This window comes from Macaca mulatta, chromosome 17 (assembly GCF_049350105.2).
Source record: "Macaca mulatta isolate MMU2019108-1 chromosome 17, T2T-MMU8v2.0, whole genome shotgun sequence".
Lineage (NCBI taxonomy): Eukaryota > Metazoa > Chordata > Mammalia > Primates > Cercopithecidae > Macaca > Macaca mulatta.
Genome location: NC_133422.1, coordinates 103315174 through 103335596, shown reverse-complemented (window position 1 = coordinate 103335596; position 20423 = coordinate 103315174). Strand labels below are relative to the sequence as shown.

The 20423-nt window shown below is 36.1% G+C and overlaps 1 protein-coding gene across 1 annotated transcript in view; it reads right to left on the bottom strand.

Annotated features, from left to right (window-relative positions):
• The window catches only part of MYO16 (myosin XVI), a 617076-nt gene that overhangs the window by 384400 nt on the left and 212253 nt on the right, over window positions 1-20423 (bottom strand). The window contains exons 8-9 of the mRNA XM_015121440.3: window positions 6640-6715; window positions 3172-3325 (exon numbers count right to left, since the gene is read on the bottom strand). Of these exons, the coding sequence (XP_014976926.3) occupies window positions 3172-3325; window positions 6640-6715 (230 nt within the window). The remainder of the gene's footprint in view (window positions 1-3171; window positions 3326-6639; window positions 6716-20423) is intronic.

Here is a 20423-nt window from a genome sequence, read left to right as displayed (position 1 = left end):
TCAGGACATACAAATCCATACGGGGGCCAGCACAGTGGCTCACGTCTGTAATCCCAGCACTTTGGGAGGCCGAGGTGGGTGGATCACCTGAAGCCAGGAGTTCAAGACCAGCCTGGCCAACATGGTGAAACCTCATCTCTACTAAAAATACAAAAACTAGCTGGGCACGGTGATGCACACTTGTAATCGCAGCTACTCAGGAGGCTGAGGCAGGAGAATTACTTGAGCCCAGGAGGCGGAGGTTGCAGCGAGCCGAGATTGTACCATTGGACTCCAGCCTGGGCAACAGAGCGAGACAGTGTCTCAAAACAAAACAAAAAAAAATCCATATGGAACATTGAAACACACTGGAAAGTCAAAGTAGTATCATTTGCACAACTTCTAAATCTTTGGAGTTCTAAAACTTTGGCACAAGAAGCAAGATACCCCAAGGGCATGACACCCCAAGGTTACAGCAGCTGTAGCACCAGTCAATATTCCTATATTTAGGCTCTTTAATTTCTTTCAGTGATGTTTTGTAGTTTTCAGTGTAAAAATTTGCAGTTCTTTTCTTAAATTTTCTTGTATTTTGTTTTTCTTATGTTGTTGTAAACTAAATTGTTTTTAATTTTTCCTTTTTTCCTCCCCTACTGGGTAAGCATGTTTTTAATCTCATTTTTGAATTACGAATTGCTGTGTATAGAAATACTGATTGTTTCTGTGTCTTGATCATGGGTATTGCCATCCTCCTGAACTATATTCTTAGTTCAAATAGGATTTTTAAATAAATTCCTTAGAATTTTCTACATAAATATTATGTCATCTGAATATAGAGATAGTTTTACTTCTTCATTTCCAGTTTGGATACTTTTTATTTATTTATTTATTTATTTTCTTGCTAGGTTGCTCTAGCAAAAACCACCAATACAATGTTGAACAGAGCTGGTGACAGCAGACACTCTTGCCTTTGTCCTCATCTTATGGGGTAAGTGATCAGTTACCATTGAGTACAACGTTAGCTCTGTTTTGCTTTTGTTTTGTTTCCTTTTTTTATTTTTTGGTACTTGCCCTTTATCAGGTTGAGAAAATTTCCTGCCATTCTTAGTTTATTTACTTTTTCCTCATAAAAGTGTATTGGGCTTTGTCAAATGCTTTTTCTACATATGTTGAGATAATCATTTGATTTTGTTCTTTATTCTATTAACATGATACACCATATTTTCTGATTTTTGAATGCTCAGCCTTGCTTTCTTGTCATAAATCTCACAAAGACATATTGTGAAATCCTTTTTATATGTGGCTGAACTTGATTTGCTGGTGTTTTATTTAGGTGTCTTAAAGCTACATTCATAAGGTTGTTGTTTTCTTTTTATCTGACATTTTTATTTGATTTTTGTATCTGGGTAATTCCGACCTGATAGAATGAGTCAAGAACAATTCCCTGCTCTTCTGTTTTTGAAAGTGTTTGTGAGGGATAGTGTTAATTCTTTAAAAAATTGGAAGAATTCAGCCTTGAAGCCATGTGGACATTAGCTTTCCTTTGTGAGAAGTTTTTGGTGACAAATTCAATCTCTACTTGCTGTAGGTCTATTCCAATGTTCTCTTTTTTTCTTTAGTTCTGCTTCTTGGTGTTTTCTTGGAATTTGTCAATTTCGTCTAGGTTATCTAATATTTTGGTGAACAATTGTTAATAGTATTTCCTTCTAATTATTTTTGTTTCTGTAAATTCAGGAGTAATATTCCTCTTTCATTTCTGATTTTGGAAAAGAATGTTCCATGCACAATTGAAAAGAATATGTATTCCACAATTTCTGGATGAAGTGCTCTAATTGTGTCTGTTAGATCTGGTTGGTTTATAGTGTTATTTAAGTCTTCTATTCCCTTGTTGATATTTTGTCTACTCATTCTATTTGTTTTTGAAAGTTGGGCATCAACGTCTTTAACTATTCAGACTAAGTATTAGTCATAAGGCAGAGCTCTTTCCAGTAACCACAACACCACCTCTGAAGAATATGAATATATAAATTCATAGAGATCTGTTTTAGAGGGGTTGCATTAGAATATCCAGATTTTCATATGTTTGCTTTTTGTACATTTTCACCATGGGTATTTCTATGGTTTTAAATGAACTTTTATATCATGTTAAAACCCTTCATAAAGCTTTCCATCTTTGTCTTACTTATTTTAATGCATATTTTAGCAGTAGCATTCTGGAGGTAACAAGCTTTCCAATGTTTAATAATTTATCTTTCAGTAATTTTATAGGTACTATCAATTTTTTATAATATTGCTCTGAATACACAATTGCTTTACCCGATTGCTGTTTTTGAAGGTCTTTAAAACGATGTCACAGACTTTTAAACAAGGTCCCACAGATTACATGCAATGTTATTTATTCATAGAGATTTACTTATTGATTTAGATACTCACAGTCCATCTCTACCTGACAATGTTTGCTATCTGTTTTGTTATATATTCCAAGCACCACAGTCAGTAGATTTCAAACAAATATTTAAAAATGAATGAATATGTAAGCATACCTAAGTTATATACATAAAACTTGTGTTTATATATCCATATGCTGGCAAAGAAAAACTCCAGAAACATAAGCATCATTCTACGAGTTAAATAAACACTTATTCTTCAATAAATTTAACATTAATTCGAACGTTATTTGTTATTCACACTTTGTGTCACGTTTTCAGGCCTTGAAAATGATGTCGATCCATTTGATATTTTCAATGCAACAGGAAAGTTATTTTAGGAGATAACATACACAACAATAAATAATTTGTTTTATGCTTATGAGAGAAAAAAACACATATCAGTATTTTCTCTTTCAGGAAAGTTAGCCATAATGATAATCACTGGAAACCTCATTATCAGTTTAGCTAAAATCTTGGAATGTGTTTAAAATATTATTTGGTCTCATGGTACACGAAATTGATTTCATAACTGATATAGTAACATTGTTTTTAAATCAGAGGGTTTATATAAAATTATGTTTAACTCATCATTATGTTTTTTTGTTAAACTCAAAATTATGTTTAACAAGTGTTCTTTGGTACATACATTGATAAACCATTTTAATTGTTCTAACTCATTTTTGCTGAGAGTCAGACTTAACATTGGCTCTGAAATGACCAGCAGGTAGAGAAGATGGCAAATGAGAATGAGCAGGAAGACACTTACAGCTTACTCGACAGCACGGGGAGATCATGCATGATCTCTTCATAGGGCTCTTCTTGTGCTAAGGGAGAAACAGATAAAGGCTCTTTCATTTTTTCTTCCCAGGCAATTTCGGCTTTCAGCAGCATTTCCTCAATAAACTCAGATGCAGCAATATCTACAAGAAAAAAAAAAAGAAAATCAGAAAAATGATGGGTGGTGATAGTACATAAATCTATTTACTTTCAATAATTCCGATATGCTTAAAATGATAAAAATTTATCAATGTGTGACTCAAAACAAAAAACCTTAAAAGTTTATTGCTGGGATAAAATTGAAGTACTGTCACTTTAAAACACTATTTTGTTTTACATCAGTGACATATTTAATTATAAATGAAATAAAATATGAAAATAGTATACACTGGATGGGGGATATGTAAAATAAAAAATCATTGAGAATAAGCTTGCACAAACTTAATGTCATTTCATTCTCAGTAAAACTTGTCCTGCATCTTGGTGACTATGAACCAAAATTACAGAAAAAGTTACACTTTCCCATCGACTGGATTATAAAGCATGTAACTGGCTTTCTATAAACATTCTACTAAATGGGTAGTTGTACAAGTAAATACTCAGTTGTATTATTTACACAAGGGGTCTGCTCTCTAGCCATAATATTTTTACCTTTATCAATTGCAAATATAAATAAATATATTCCCTTACAAATTACACATAACAGTAACATCTCAACACGTTTGGGTAGCAACATATATATGTATCAATCAAGTTTATACTAACAACAATTACTGATCTAGAAACTGATATAGAGCATGAGGAAAAAATCAACATTCATATCAATTAAGAATCTACTGGAGGCAGCTGCTGCTTCTCGATCATTAGGACCAGATTGTGTGACCACCTATGTCTATAAATGAGAGCTATGTGGCCTTCTGGGCTGGTCACAGTAATGTAGCTGCCACAAGAAGATATTATGTAAAGATTTTGTCATTATTTGCCTCAGATTATATTATATACATGTAAAAAGTAGGTGAGTGTTCAGCTTTCTTACTTTGGTAGATTACATTTCTGTCCCACCTAACAAATTCTTTCCCTCCCCTGATATTTTTTTATGAATCCATTCCAAATTCAAGAAACATAAAATAACAGTAATAAACTATAATACTGATGACGACTTTCATTTTCTCAGTTATAGCATAGGTTTCTGGTTTACTGTTCTCTGCTCTATTCTTGTAGCTGGTTTTATCTAGTTATATCTTCTTGCTGCCTGGATTGTTGGCGTATCTGCTTTAGTTGAAACCTCTCACTGCATTATAACTCTCTGCTTTTTGCATGTGATAAAAGTATTTTCATTCAACTAGCAAATCTTTACTGAGGATCTATTATAGGCCCAGCACTGTGTCCCGTATTGCCAGTAGGCCATGAATAAGGTACTAGGTTGCTAGTCGACTTTGCATGAGCAATATGGTAAAAGTTGCCTGAGAGAGTCCTCATGCACTGTGCTGAGATGACCAGTGCTGAATCTAGACCGGAAGTTCATTCATTGCCTCCATTCCTAAGATTGTCAACCGCCGTGCCTGGACATCTGTTTGAAATGACACTAGACCTAAATGGCGACAGTATGCCACGGGAGTCCATGCAGTCAAAAGTCAGTCATATCCTCCCTTGTCTGGGAAATAAGCCAGGAACACGAACTTTAAAAATGTGAGCTACTGTTAGACCCAGATTAGAGTTAACAGAGGATGTGACTTTTATTCATAGTAAACATATTTTTAAAAAATACCTAAAAATTTCTATTTGCTCTTTTGATATTTATCATTAGCATACTAATATAGATAATGTTAAAATTACTAGACTGTAAGTAATATTAGCTTGATTCTCAAGTTTGTGACTATTAAGCTGTCTTAAATTTTAGTTTGGTAAATCTTCAGTTTAGCAGAGAAGATGAAGTAATAAACATTAAATAATGATACTTAATTTCAATAAATAACAAATAGAGAAAAATCCCTTCTGGCTTTAACTGGAGATTTATTAGAAATTCATACTCCTGGCCGGGCGCGGTGGCTCAAGCCTGTAATCCCAGCACTTTGGGAGGCCGAGACGGGCGGATCACGAGGTCAGGAGATTGAGACCATCCTGGCTGACACGGTGAAACCCCGTCTCTACTTTAAAAAAAAATACAAAAAACTAGCCGGGCGTGGTGGCGGGCGCCTGTAGTCCCAGCTGCTCGGGAGGCTGAGGCAGGAGAATGGCGTGAACCCGGGAGGCGGAGCTTGCAGTGAGCTGAGATCCGGCCACTGCACTCCAGCCTGGGCGGCAGAGCGAGGCTCCGTCTCAAAAAAAAAAAAAAAAGAAATTCATACTCCTGAGAATATATCAAATGACAAATCTCAAAAGTAAAGTACATTTAAGTTAGCAGAGGTATAGCAAGAGCAATAATAGATTCATTAAGTTATTCAGATCAATTACTGCCTTCAAAATTTTGATGTGGTATTACTTATGCTAGATTTTTCTCTTTGTTATTCAGAACTGTTTTTACTATTGCAAAAATCATTATGATTAGTAACTTTCTGTTAAATTAGAAAAGTTACAAAATTAATGTAGCATCCATTTATTAAATAAGGATATGAATATACAAAAAGGGCAGTGACTAAAATAATTTTAGAAATCTTCAAAAATATATTTATTAAAAAATAAGTAACATTAAGTCAAGATTTTCAAAGTTTGAAATTTGCATGAGAATGTCAGCCTCTGTATTTTTCTTGTAGTTTAAATATCTGCACAGATAATAACGCTACTATTTTTCAAAAATACCTTAACGGATAAGCATGTATTTGGTAGTATAAGACTCTAGTTAAATAACAGTAAAAATGTATTTTAAAGTAAGTTACACTGAATAAATCACTATCCTGAAAGTTTAAAACATGAAAGGCGGCCGGGCGCGGTGGCTCACGCCTGTAATCCCAGCACTTTGGGAGGCCGAGGCGGGCGGATCACAAGGTCAGGAGATCGAGACCACGGTGAAACCCCGTCTCTACTAAAAATACAAAAAATTAGCCGGGCGCGGTTGTGGGCGCCTGTAGTCCCAGCTACTCGGGAGGCTGAGGCAGGAGAATGGCGTGAACCCGGGAGGCGGAGCTTGCAGTGAGCCGAGATCGCGCCACTGCACTCCAGCCTGGGCGACAGAGCGAGACTCCGTCTCAAAAAAAAAAAAAAAAAAAAAAAAAAAAAACATGAAAGGCAAAATACAACAAAGTACAATGGTACAGTGTAGATAAAACTGTGAATAGCCTCTTGGAATGGAGCCGAGCACAGGCGATGATGAATTGTGCTTGAACTGGGCTGGTTGTTACACAGCTTCACAGGCTTGTCCTGCTCTCACTCTGTAGCTGTGCTGAAGATAGATGGATACTCCGATACGAAAGGAGGGAAACAGTACCTGCTCAATGGTCCCAGGATGCTCCTAACCTACCTGACGGCTTCTCCTCATTACAGTTCACAAGGTGTGGGTTTGCCTGATGCATCAAAAGAAGTTTCACCAGGTTTGCCTGAAATATTAAAGATAATTGAAATGGGAACCACCATGGCAGATGCTAAGGATTCATCAGTAAGTTACACACTGTGCTGTCCAACTGGCAGCTGGAATGAGACGGCATCAGCGTTCCCACTCAGAAGTCCTTCCTGGGACAGTCCCAGGAAAGTACCTTTCCCAATGCCTTTTGTGAAGATGTCAGATATTCAAACTGTTGCAGCCCTTTCTGGATTCAGAACAAAAATGATTTATCCAATAAGGATTTAACCACTGAAGATTTGAAAAGGACATTTTAAAACTTTTAGGTTTATATTATGTGCATTTGTAGGATGAGAAACTAGTTACACAACAGTAAAAATATATTTTGAAGTAAGTTGCACTGAATGAATCACTACCCTGAAACTTTAAAACATGAAAGGCAAAATACAACAAAGTACAACAGGACAGTGTAGGCTATATGCCATAATATAACCTGAAAGTACTTAAGCTATACTCCTTATGTGAGGAATTATATGGTACAGTGTGTTTTGTTCTGTTTTAATTGAACAATTCATAAGTCTAATTTGTTGGTATTGTTCCTCTGTGACAGCAGCGTGGGCAGTATGAACCTAAAGTCACATTGGACCATTAGAAAAATGCAATCTCAAGTTATAAGAGTTAAGTAACTTGAGAAATTAATGTAATTTAAAAAATTATAATAATATATCACACATATAAAGGGTATATATAATATACATGTGCTATTGAAAGGGCAATAATGAAATAAATTTCAGTGTACTCAACTTTTAAAAATATGTACTCAACATTTTTTTTAAATGATATCTTCGTGAGTTTCTCCCCAAAACTATGCCTCTCTCTTTTTCCCAGAGTTGGCCACTATCATGAATTTTGGGTTAACCATTAATATCTTCTCTATATGCTTAGCACACACATATGGAACTATCCCCAAGCAACATATTGCTTCATTTGTTTGTGACATTTATAGAAATGAAATCCTATTGTATAGATTCTTCCATGCCTGTTTTCATGGCTTACCATTGCAATTTTGAGTCATCAGAGTTGATGAGTTTAACCAAGTTTCATTCTTTTTCTTGGCTGCATGGAATCGTATTGTACAAATATATCACAATTGATCTACCTTTCTCCCAGTGAATATTGAAGACATTTGCAGTCATTTATTTGTTTTTACAAACAATGTTCCCATAAGTAGTCTCATTTATATCTCTTAGTGCACACATACACCAGGATATATGTACTTAGAAATGAATTTGCTGGGATATCAGTTTGGACAGCATCAAAGAGATAAATAGTGCCAATATATTTTTCTCCAAGAGATTGCTCAGATTGACACTCTTACTCCTAACAAGGCTTTCTGTTGCTCTACGTTCTACTTAATAATTTTATTATCAGGCATTTACTTGTTGTTAAATTCTTGGGTGTAAAAGAATTGATTATTGTGGTTTAATGGTACATTGCTTTGAAAATGGAGCAGCACTCTCCTGGTTTCTTCTTGGTATGATTACAATACTTTTTAAAGCTATTACCTTCTAGGGATTTGCCAGTTTTCTCTAAGTTTCCAAATGTGCTGGCATGATGTTGTTGGTTATACCTTCTTATTGTGCTTTTTCTTTTATTGCCTTTTTAATAGCTGTGCTGTTTTTGTAGTTCTGTTTCCCTTTGCACACACACTATTGGTCACTCTGTGCATGCCCTCTCTATCTTTCTGACCAATATTTCCAAAACGTGGCTCATTTCATTAATCCTTACAAGAACCAGTTTGAGGTATGAGGTATTATTGATTCTTTCTACGGTATTTTTATTTAACAGTTCTATCACTTTGGCTTTTATCTGTTTTATATTCCCATTTACACATTCTGTGTTTGTTTTATTAATCTCTATCTCCTCTATCTCTCTGTCTCTCTTTTTTTTTTTTTTTTTTTTTTTTTTTTTTTTTTTTTTTTTTTGAGACATCTCACTTTTTCATCCAGGCTGGAGTGCAGTGGCACCATCTCGGCTCACTCAGCCTCTTTCTCCTGAGTTCAAGTGATTCTCGTCTCTCAGCCTCTGGAGTAGCTGGGATTACCAGCCTGCACCACCACACCTCGATACTTTTTATATTTTTAATAGAGATGGGGTTTTGTCATGTTGGCCAGGCTGGTCTTGAACTCCTGACCTCAAGTGATCAGCCTGACTTGGTCTCCCAAAGTGCTGAGATTACAAGCATGAGCCACTGAGCCCAGCCTGTTTTATTAATGTCTTACAAACTTTGTAAGTGGTAACATTATTTTTCAAACTTGTCTTTTACAATATAGACATCTAAGGTTGCTATGCAACCTCAAAGGCTGTACATTTTCATCAAATGAAAATTACCACCACTCTTTATGTCTCACATAGGGATAGAGACAATGTAATTTTTTAAAATTATGATTCTGTTCTGAATATTTTAAAATGGTCATTGGATGTCTTTTTGATTTATAGAGAATAGTAAGTCCGGAAATAATGTGTGTTTCTGTAATACAAACTAGCTCATACTCAACTGATAAATGTTGGTAGGTACTATTTTTTCCTAGACCAGAGGAGCCAAAACAATGGAAGTCAAATCATAAAATTAAAAGACCTCAATTGTTGTGCTGGAAACTGAAGCCGTCTTAGCTGTATTTCTACAAATATTCTTTTTTTAAACAATAAAGTAATTTAAGGGCAATAAAATGGGCAATAATAAGTGCACAGTTATAAAACTTGGGCAAATGTGTGTACCTGTGTAATCAACACCACAAATAAGATATAGAACATTTCTCATCACCAACAGTTCCCTCCTGTCCCACTGTGGTCAATCTTCATCCCATACAAGAAAACACAGTGTGATTTATAGCACCCCAGATTAGTTTAGTCTATTCTTAAACTTCATATCAATAAAACACAGAAATATACATGTTTGCCCAACATAACGTTCTTGAGATTCGTCCATGCTTGTGCATGCATTGACACTTTCTCTCTTCACTGTTGAGCTGTAGTCCATTGTACAACTACATTACAATATGTTCATCATTTTCTTCTTGAGAGTTGAGCCATTTGTTTCTGGCTCTTTGAATAAGGCTACTATGGACATATGTCATTTTAGTCAATGTAGATTTTCATTTTTCTCTTTTGAACATTCAAAAACAGAATTCTGGGTAATCTGGTAAGTATATATTTAACTTTATAAGAAATTGCCAGAAAAGTTTACCAAATGGTTTTACTATTTTTTTATCCTCACTGGCAATTTTGCCACATGCTCTCCAACACTGATATTGTCATAGTAAAACAATGTTAGCCACTGAAGTACTATCTCAGTGTAGGTTAATTTACATTTCCCTGATGACTGGTGATATTGAACTGAAAAGCTTTCATGTGCTTAATGACCATCTTTTGTGAATTGTCTACTCAGGAATTTCTTGTCCATTTCTTACTGCATTGTTTAACTTTCTATTATTAGTCTATCTGCATTTTTATATGATCTGGATGCATTTTTCAGATATATGTATTGTAGCAGGAAATCAGAGACTAGAGAGGCCAAGTGGAGTTCAGGAGGGTATATGTTAGGTGTACACTGGCTCAGCAGACATGCATCCTGAAAGTCTGAGCAGTAAACAAAGAAAATGGATGCTTTTTATGCACCTCGAGGTGGGAATTACATGATGCAGGAAGCTGGCTTACAAAAGCAAGTACCAAGCAGTTAATTATCAGGTGATATTCTTAGGACTCAGCTTATATCTTGGGAAACACGTCTTGCAACTCATGCTTATCGATCGTGTGACCTTACAGTTGCACAGCAAGAAAAACGGGAGCTTACAGAACTTACAAAATATGTGGGGGAGAGATATGGTTAATGCTTCACAGACCTTACAGAGGAGCAGTTAATATTCTTTCTTAACTCTTACTTGGGGTGGGTGGGCGGAGGTGCTACTTCATGCCCATTCTAGTGTAAACTTAAAACTGTAAATTCAGTTTCTTTTAATTTTTCTACTTTAGTATTACACGTATTTCCTCTCAGTCTATGGCTTGCCTAGTCATACTCTTAAAAATGTCTTTTGATGATCAGAAAAACACTTTTATTTCTTTTCTTTTGTTTAAGTGCAATATCTGTACCTATTTTTATCTACTCAAAGTTCATGGTAGTATTATACTATAGTTTCTTCTGAAAGTTTTATAATTTTAACTTTTATATTTGTGGTCCATTTCAAGTGAGTTTTTGTGAATGCCATGTAAAGGCCTGGATGGTCCAGCACTATTTGTTTTTCAGCAACATTTGTGGAGAAGAACATTTTTTCTTTTTGAATTGCCTTGAGACCTTCATAGGAAATCAACTGACTTGTTACGTTCGTTTGTAGCCACTATATTTTAAGTTCCATTGATCTACTGGTCTATCCTTGCTGTATTACCTAACAACTTTGTGTGTATAGATTTATAGCAAGTTTTGAAATCTTACAAGTGAAAGACTTAGAGTAAGTCTTGAAAAAAGTCTGTGTCTTATTCCTTCAAGAACATTTTGTCTATTATAGGTACTTTGCATTCCATAATTTTTAGGATGAATTTCCCAATTTCTATTAAAAAAAAGACTGTCAGGCTTTAAATTGGGAATGTTTTAAACAGGAAGCTACTATACTACTTTGATATGCCTTAACAAATCACCACAAGGTTTGTGGCTTAAACAACAAAAATGTATTGTCTTACAATTGCATAGGTCAGAAGTCTGACAAAGGTATCACTGGGCTGACATCAGGGCCCTGGTAGCATGTCCCCTTCTGGTTATAAAGCAGAATTTGTTTCTGTCTTCTCCAGTTTTGGAATCACCCACATTCTTTGGTTAATGGTCCCTCCCCTTCCACCATCTTCAAAGCAGCAATATTGCATGTCTCTGGCCATTTTTCCACAGTCACGCCCCCTCTATCTCAGCCAAAAACAAGTCTCTGCTTCTAAAGGCCCATCTAGAGAATCCAGGAAAATCTTTCCAGCTTACGATCCTTAGCTTAGTTACAAGGCAAAGTTCTTTATTCAGCCTTGTAATATATTGACAGGTTCTGGGGATTAGGGCATGGACATCGTTGGGGGCCACTATTCTGCCTTCCCAGATACCTTAACAATATTCAGTGTCTCGATGACAACTGCATATCAATGAGCGTGGCTTACCTCTCTATTTGCATGAGTTTTCAATCGTCACTGCAATGTTTTGTAGTGTTAAGTGTACAAATATTGCACACTTTGTTAAACATATTACTATCTATGTTATGCTTGTAACACTACTGTAAAAAATTGATAAATTCACTTAATGGTTCTAATTTTTAAGGCTTTTTGGAGATTCTTTGGTATTTTTATTATCCTTTCTCCTTTCCTAACCTTGCCTTTCATTTTCATTTCGCGCATTATTTTACTTGTTAGACTGACAATGGTTTCTTCAATCTGCGGTAGGGTTTGTGTGTTTGCTTTTGTAACATTTTCTGTGGCATTTTTCATTCATGCTGAGCTTTTTGCCCAGGCATTCCAAGAGATCTCCCCAAATAATTATGGCTCTTGCCAGTGTTCTCACTTTAAATTTAATTAGGTTTTCAATAGTATGCCCTATTGCTATATTTCCTACAAGCCCATTCAAAATTAGTGTTTGGTTTTGCACAAATTATTTCAGTAGTACTTATTCATGTTATAGCAGGGTGCTTATATTTAGAAGTTATTTTGATTTCCAAATATATCGTTTGCTAAAGAAAGAGAAGCTATCTTTAAATCTGAAAGATAAAATATATATTGTAGGTTCCCAGGACATTAAAATAGTTGCAAGAATCAGTATTGCTTTTTATTAAAGATTCGAGGGATTTTCTTGCCTTTATATCATTTGTCAGAAATGAAGGAAAGAAGAAAGAAAATGAAAGAACAAAAACGTAAAAGATAGAGTAAGGTAGGGAAAAATGTAGATAGGAGGAAAGGAAAGAGAAATTCAGAAAGAAAAGAAAAGAAAAACAATGAAAGCCAAAAATTACTTAAGATTATCTTCGTTTTCCACAAATTTGAAAGAATGGCAATAATGCTAAAGCTTTTATATCTTTGCAAAAACGTCAGAGTATCAGAGAGTCTAATAATCATGTTGCATTACTCAATTCAATTTGCTTTTTCTAGAACTCCAAATAAAATCACGTGCAATCTCCTGACAAACTACTGTTCTCTAAAACTTCAACTGGAAAGCATTTAAGTCATAAAAGTAAATGTTTCCTACAAGAAAATCTTTAACCATAAAACTAACTCCATTTTATTTCAGGCCTGTAAAAATAAACATTCATGTGTGAAATAAGGAAGTTTCTCCTACTTGGGGAATTTCTTTCCTTTCGTAAAGTCAATATTTCCTATGTGCTTCCAATTAGAAATCAGTGAGGCACTTCACAAAACTGAATTAAGCAGGCCAGGGCTCATTCCAATTACTCTACTCTGGAACATCTGTTTTAACCTCACAAAACAGCTTTAGGTAAATTACTTAAAATGTGAGCAGGCAGAGTGTGCCCTTCAATCGCAACTCACCTCCAGTATTAAAAGAATTTCATAATCAGCAAAGTTATCAGAGGTTAAGGTGACTACTATTCAGAAAGAGAGAAAGAGAGTATGTGTGTCTGTATAAAAGGAAACACTAAGTGGCTAACAAAGAAAATGTATTTAAGCTCAACTTTGAATTAATATTAGTTATTGAATATAGACTTTACTTAATCTTCAAATAGTTGTATTTCAGTGTGGCTAAATTTATCAAGATTAATTTCTTGAGAGTCAAAATATCTCTTTAAAAAGTTAAAATATAGCAATGAGTGTTTGGAGCCAGCACTCATTCCTTCCTAGTTGAGAAGCTAAAAATGATTGATTTAATTTAATAAAGAGGAAATTATAATGTTAAAGTCTCTCAGAAACTCAGCACTTGCATACCCCACTTGAATTATATATACCTAAGTCCAATGGTGCATACTCTACACTGCAATGAGTAAATGTCTCTAACTTTGAGAACCATGTGAACTATTTCAGATATAATATTTTAAAAGTCTAATACGTCACTACTTTTAGTGATTCAACTATGATTTCTATTAACCAAATGGTTCTGCTCTCATACCACAAAATAAATAATATGTCATCACTGCAGTTTTCTATATAATTTTCCTTGTGTTTCTTTTCTGAAACACTCCTCTTTCATTTCCACTCAGCAAACCTCATAATCCTCCTCTGCCTGTGTCCACCCCTCCTCAGTCTCCTTTTATGGAACTTTCCTTTTACACAGTTGTCATAGTTGTATTTGTGCGGCTATAACAGAATATCTAAGACCGGGTAATTTATAATGAACAGAAATTTATTGCTCACAGTTCTGGAGGTTGGGAAGTCTAAGATCAAAGTGCCAGCAGGCCTTAGTCTCTCTTCTTTCAAGATGCCCCATTAAATGTTGCACCCCTCCAGAGAGAAAGATCATTATATCCTTACATGGCGGAAAAGCAGGAGAGAGAAACATTCCTGCAATTTCTTTTTATAGTTGTATTATTCCTTTCATGAAGGTGAAACCCTCATGGCCTAAATATCCCTCATTAGGCCTCACATCCCAATTTTGCTGCACTGGGGATTAACTTTGCAACACACAAATTTTGGGGGGACACATAGCAACCATTAAATACGGTGTTGCTCACAATATATTGCCTTTGGTTGAAATCCCTTTAATTTGTGCATGATTTATTTTAGTAATACATCCCAAATGCAAATTATTTCCAGTGCTAACGAAGTCCTTGCATGTGCCCAGGTTTCTCTTGGAAATCTCCAGGATGATTTCCTGCAAGAAGCAGTCTCAAGGGGTGTGACCACTCATCTACTGTTCACACATTTATTCAGTGATCCATTGATAAAGGCAAATATGTATTACATTAAGGCATATATTGATTCACTCATTAAATAAATAGTAACTTAGCCAGTATTCTGTGTTGGCTCCGTCTGAGATACTACAATATTTTGATAAGCCAAACAAATGTTCCTGCACTCAGTTCTTACAGACTAAAAGGTGATACAGATGAATGAACTGACAACTACAGCAAGTTGTGGTAAGGCTGTGTTTGTGATATGGGATATGCAGGGTGCTTGTACAGGGACAGGAGAGGAACCGTCATATGCAAATTCCTAGCATTAGGAAAGACGGCCAGTGAAGTGACATCTCAATGTAGCTGTGCAAGGTAAAATTTAACAATTTCAGGAAGAGCAAAAATAGGCTATATGTGGTGGTGCATTCTAGAAATGGAGATACATTCAGTATAGCTTTACCCTCAGATATGATGGGGCGAGGCAGAAGAAATAAAATGCGAGACTTAAGCAGGGCCTCTGACACATGGGGACTTATAAATAGTGCTAAGGAATAAGTATTTTATTTCAACCGCAATGGAAGGATACTGTGTTGACACAGTGTGATTACGTCTGCCTGTGGAATGATTACTGTAGCCTCGTCATTGAGAGACGAGTGGGGGAGGGTGATAAAAACCTGCTAGAAGCTGATGGGTTAATCCAGATGTAGAGATGCTAGTGTCCTGGGCGAGGAGAGAGGCAGTGAGGAGGCACAGATTGACCGGTGACGATTATGGCTTAAATATCTCAACACAAGCTGTAGACTCAGTGTTCTGTTAGGCATGAGAGAGGAGGGAGAAGTAAGAAAATGGCAAAGGACTAGTTTTGTGATGAATAAATGACGAAACAGAAGAGCCACAGACAGGGATGGGAAAGAGAAGATGATGGCTTTTATTTTTTTTTATTTTAACAAGTGGTGTTAGAGGACAGAAAGAAAGAGACAGCCGCTGGGTATACACAGATGCAGAATTTGGGAGAGGAACAGAGAGGAGGCTTGGGCAGCCATGAGCATGTAGAGAGCACTTGAAGCTGAGGGCATGAGAATATTTCTCAAAGACGTGGCAAACATCAACTAGAGCCTAGGATGGCACATGAAGCGTGTCAATACTGCATGGCCAGAGGGGTAGGGGCATAATCAGACTGTTTTCTTCAAAGCAAAAAAGAAATAAACATGCAAAATAATTCGAGCTCTGAATATATCTTAATTTTTATATACTTGGGTAAAAATTGTATTTGAGAATAAAAATGGCTTTTTAAACATTAAGATGTGTGAGTTATGCCATACAAAATACTTTGGGAAACAAAAATATTTAGATTCCAGCATTTGTACAAATATTTTCTTATCTTTGGGTGTAGTATTGCCAATTCTGTTGTAAATACTAAATACAGTAAATATATACAAGACTAGAGTGAAATTTTACTTCACGTACAACTCATGAAAGAGTTGTAAAACCAAAAGACTTATTGCTCACATAATTTATTCAGTTCCCAGTTTTTGACAAGAACAAGCATCTCTTTTGTTTTCCACTGCAAAAGTTAATATATTTATAAAAGGCAGTTTTAAAATATGCATATCATCCCACTATAAATGTAAATAATAAGTACAGTTACAGATTGTGAGCTACCTCCTTCTCCATAAAGGTAGTTACATTTATAAGGTCTTTATAAGAGTGAAATTACTGTGAATGTCTCTAAAAATGCCATTAGTCTCTCTAAAATGTTCACATTTCTAAAGCTTTTTGCCCTGAACACAGATACAATATATATTTACAGCAAATTTCTTCAGAGAGAGTTATAAATCTTCCATGCATATAAATTGATATTCACATAAACCTGTTTCTAAAATATAATTTCTAAAGTGCATACTAAATGATATCTTTGCAGGAGAACAATTTTTTAGAATAATTCTAGATGTCATATACTATCTTTCTTGGTGAATTAATTGAGATGCAATTTACTGAAAATCTTCTATTATCATAAATCTCTCAGTAGTTTTATCAGTCTGAGTAAAAGAAGAGTGTCTTGGTTTTGATGTCTTATATTCTAAAATAAAAGCCTCATTTATACTCAGTATTTCCAATTTTGCATCTAATTCTGGGTTGGTTGCCTTTGTCTTCTGGTCACTCTGCTGGACAATGGGCTATCACAGTGGACAACTCAAAGTCTGTTTTTCCGGAGCACGCATTTGAGTGGAGACACTACTTGACTAGGCTTAATGGAACACAGTAGTAAAGACACATGATTTTCAGACACTTTCCTTAGTACTAAAATGTATCAGAAGTAAGAAAATTAAAGGCAAGTCTAGCGAAGCAGAGGATAAAGATAATGTGTTTTAAAAACCTGCCTCATCTGCACATTGTAAATGGCGATTTCTGGAAACCTCTGAATAAGATATCTGTCTGTACCAATCTAGCCACCATCAGTGGATCAGGACACATGTTGACTGATGATCCATACACACACAAGGCATTCACCTTCATGATTTGCAAAAATCTGCTGAACTAAGTAAAACTCTCCCCTTTCTATAGATGCTTATCATTCTCAATAACTGGTGGCCCCAAGGTTGGGCTCTGTGGAAAAAGAACAGTCAAGGCTTGTTGAGTTCACGGTCAGTGAGTGGTGGGGCTGGTACCCAGCGCTGGCCCTTTCTATTCCAGTGAGAAGGCCATGGAGGCCTCAAAGCAAAGCTGGCATAATGCCTGCTATAGTTTGGATGTTTGTTTACACCAAATCTCAAGTTGAATTGCAACCCCCAGTGTTGGAAGTGTGACCTGGTGGGGGGCGATTGGGTTATGGGGCAGATGTCTCATGGCTCAGTGCTGAGTGAGTTCTCATAATATCTCGTTGTTTAAGTGTGTGGCATCTGTCCCCACCCGATGCATACATCCCCCAACTCTCTTTCTGCTCCTGCTTCCACTGTGTGATGTGCCTGTTCCTGCTTCACTTTCTGCCATGAGTCAAAGCTCCCTGAGGCCTCCCCAGAAGCCCAGCAGATACCAGTGCCATGCTTGTACAGCCTGCAGACAGTGAGCCAATGAAACCTCCTTTCTTTATAAATTACCCAGTCTCAGGAATTTATAACAATGCAAAAACTGCCGAATGCAATCCCTTAAACAAGCAGAATCAAATGCATGAGAAAATAGAAGACTGAAGTATAGGAAACCTTTAAAAAATGAAAGCTAGGGTGTGTGAACATTTTCGGGTCAACTGTTTTGTAGCTGGTTTTGAAACAATGAAGCAGTTGGGAAGTGTTTCTTAATTGACTTATCATGAATAAATGATGAATGTTGGAAACCTAGCTGGCACACTGGAGAGGGGGCAATAAAAACAATCTTAATTCCTTTGCATCTGACAAAGTAAACATGGCTACTGAATCATATTTCTCATGTAAGTTCATGACTGTTTCTCTAATTTGAAAGAACAGATTAATAAAAGGTTGGGAAGTTTTTGGAATGTGACAGGTAAAGGCAGGTAGTAACACTGATAGCCACTAATTCTCTCTGCCTTATCGTTCAGTGATTCCTGTGTCTTATGACTTCTGAGGGACAGGAATCTCTAGGAAGCTTTCTGAAAGAAGTGGCAATTAGATTGGGCTTATGTTCCCTCTACCACTGACGCATGGCATGTATCATGTGTGGCATATATGTTAATCATTACAGGATTTTTTATTGTTAAATCTAACTATATAAAAAAACATTTAAAAATCCATCCAGATTTTTTACCACATAATACAAATTTTATCTGGCTGATCTTGTCTCTCAATTCTTACTACATAGTATAGCTTTATTAGAAGCATAATTTCCTGGATAGAAGCTTCCATTTCTGGCAGGGCACGGTGGCTCACGCCTGTGAATGCAACACTTTGGGAGGCCGAGGCAGGTAGATCACCTGAGGTCAGGAGTTCGAGACCAGCCTGGCCAACATGCCAAAACGCTGTCTCCACTAAAAATAGAAAAAATTAGCCGGGTGTGGTGGTGAATGCCTGTAGTCCCAGCTACTTGGGAGGCTGAGGCACAAGAACTGCTTGAACTCAGGAGGCAGAGGTTGCAGTGAGCTGAGATTGCACCACTGCACTACAGCCTGGGCAAAAGAGTAAGACTCCTTCATTAAAAAAAAAAAAAAGAAGGTTCTATTTCTGCAGAGCAGGATTTCTTAGGGGCCTCTGGAAGGTCTATGCCTAGTTTTCACAGAGGATTCAACCTCTGAAATGGTAGGGATACTTTTTGTGTCTATGCATTTCTGAGAAAAAGGTCAGTAGCTTCATCTGATTGCTTGAGGGATAAAATTTCTGATTCTAATCAGAATTTCGGATTCTAATCAGAATCTAATTCTTTATGCCTTGGTCATTACAGCTTCCAGGAAGTAGAAAATAAGTATCTAGATTCTCCTTATGAGTCAGGAAACATTGATTACCTTTAGACACGCTCAACATGTAGAGCCAAAGACTGCAGTAGATACTTTATAATGGAGCAGTTGCAGAAACGTATACTCATTTCCCTGCTTTTCAGGCAGGTTTCATGTGAAAATAATGATACATTAATGTTCTTGTATCATTCTTTACCAAGCTTTACAAGACTTTAAGAAATTAGTATTTTTATTTTTATTTTTTTATTTTTATTTTTTTTTTTTTGAGACGGAGTCTCTTTCTATCGCCCAGGCTGGAGTGCGGTGGCCGGATCTCAGCTCACTGCAAGCTCCGCCTCCCGGGTTCACGCCATTCTCCTGCCTCAGCCTCCCGAGTAGCTGGGACTACAGGCGCCGCCACCACGCCCGGCTAACTTTTTGTATTTTTTAGTAGAGACGGGGTTTCGCCATGTTAGCCAGGATGGTCTCGATCTCCTGACCTCGTGATCCGCCCGTCTCGGCCTCCCAAAGTGCTGGGATTACAGGCATGAGCCACTGTGCCCGGCCAGAAATTAGTATTTTTAGAAGAAGAAACAGCTGTTTTAAAATTCACCAACTTAGATTTTTCTTCCTGCTCCTCCACGTTAATTATGACAATAACCCCAGGAACAGCGAGCAACTCAAAAATAACTGGTAGAGGAGACGGTGCCACAGACGGCTCAGAAATTTAAAAGCATCATGATGGAATATTATGAGCAAATATATTGAACCAATGGGAGAGCCTCGAAGAAACTGATACATTCCTAAAAACATACAACCCATCAAGACTCAGTCAAGGAGAAATAAAAAGCTGGAACAGACCAGCAACAAATAAAGAGACTGAATCACCATAGAAGCACAATTCAGGGATATTTAGTAGACCCTTAAATATATGTATTGAATAAACGGATCTTTTTTTACAGAAGGTGCTGTCAAAACAATGTTCTTTTTTGTTTGAAAGAACTTCCCCATGCAATATGTTTTTTTCTAAAATACATGAAATGCAATCACTTTCAATTCTTTTGACAGTTACACTGCTGAAGTTTATGATAGATTATTTTACATAATGGTTAGTCGCTTAGAGATCTAACTTACTACAAATTTACTAGATGTGATTGTTACCCCAAAGTAATGTTCTGAAATGAACACACTAACTTAAATCTCCATATATGTGTAAAACTAAGTTACTTTTCCTACTATTGCCATGAATAAAATATTAGCTGTAGAAAACACATAATTATTACAGATTCATGAAACTGTAAGCTTATGAAGTCTATATAATATGAAAAACATTTTAACTCCATATTATGACAAATGTTTACAGATTTTGATTATTTCTTCAATGATTTCACTACAATATTCAGATACACAAGGAACATGTTTTTGTGTGCTCTTATATAAGCATTTTCCTTTAACCATAAAATTATTTGTTCAGTAGGAAGATACTATTAAAAGTCAAATTA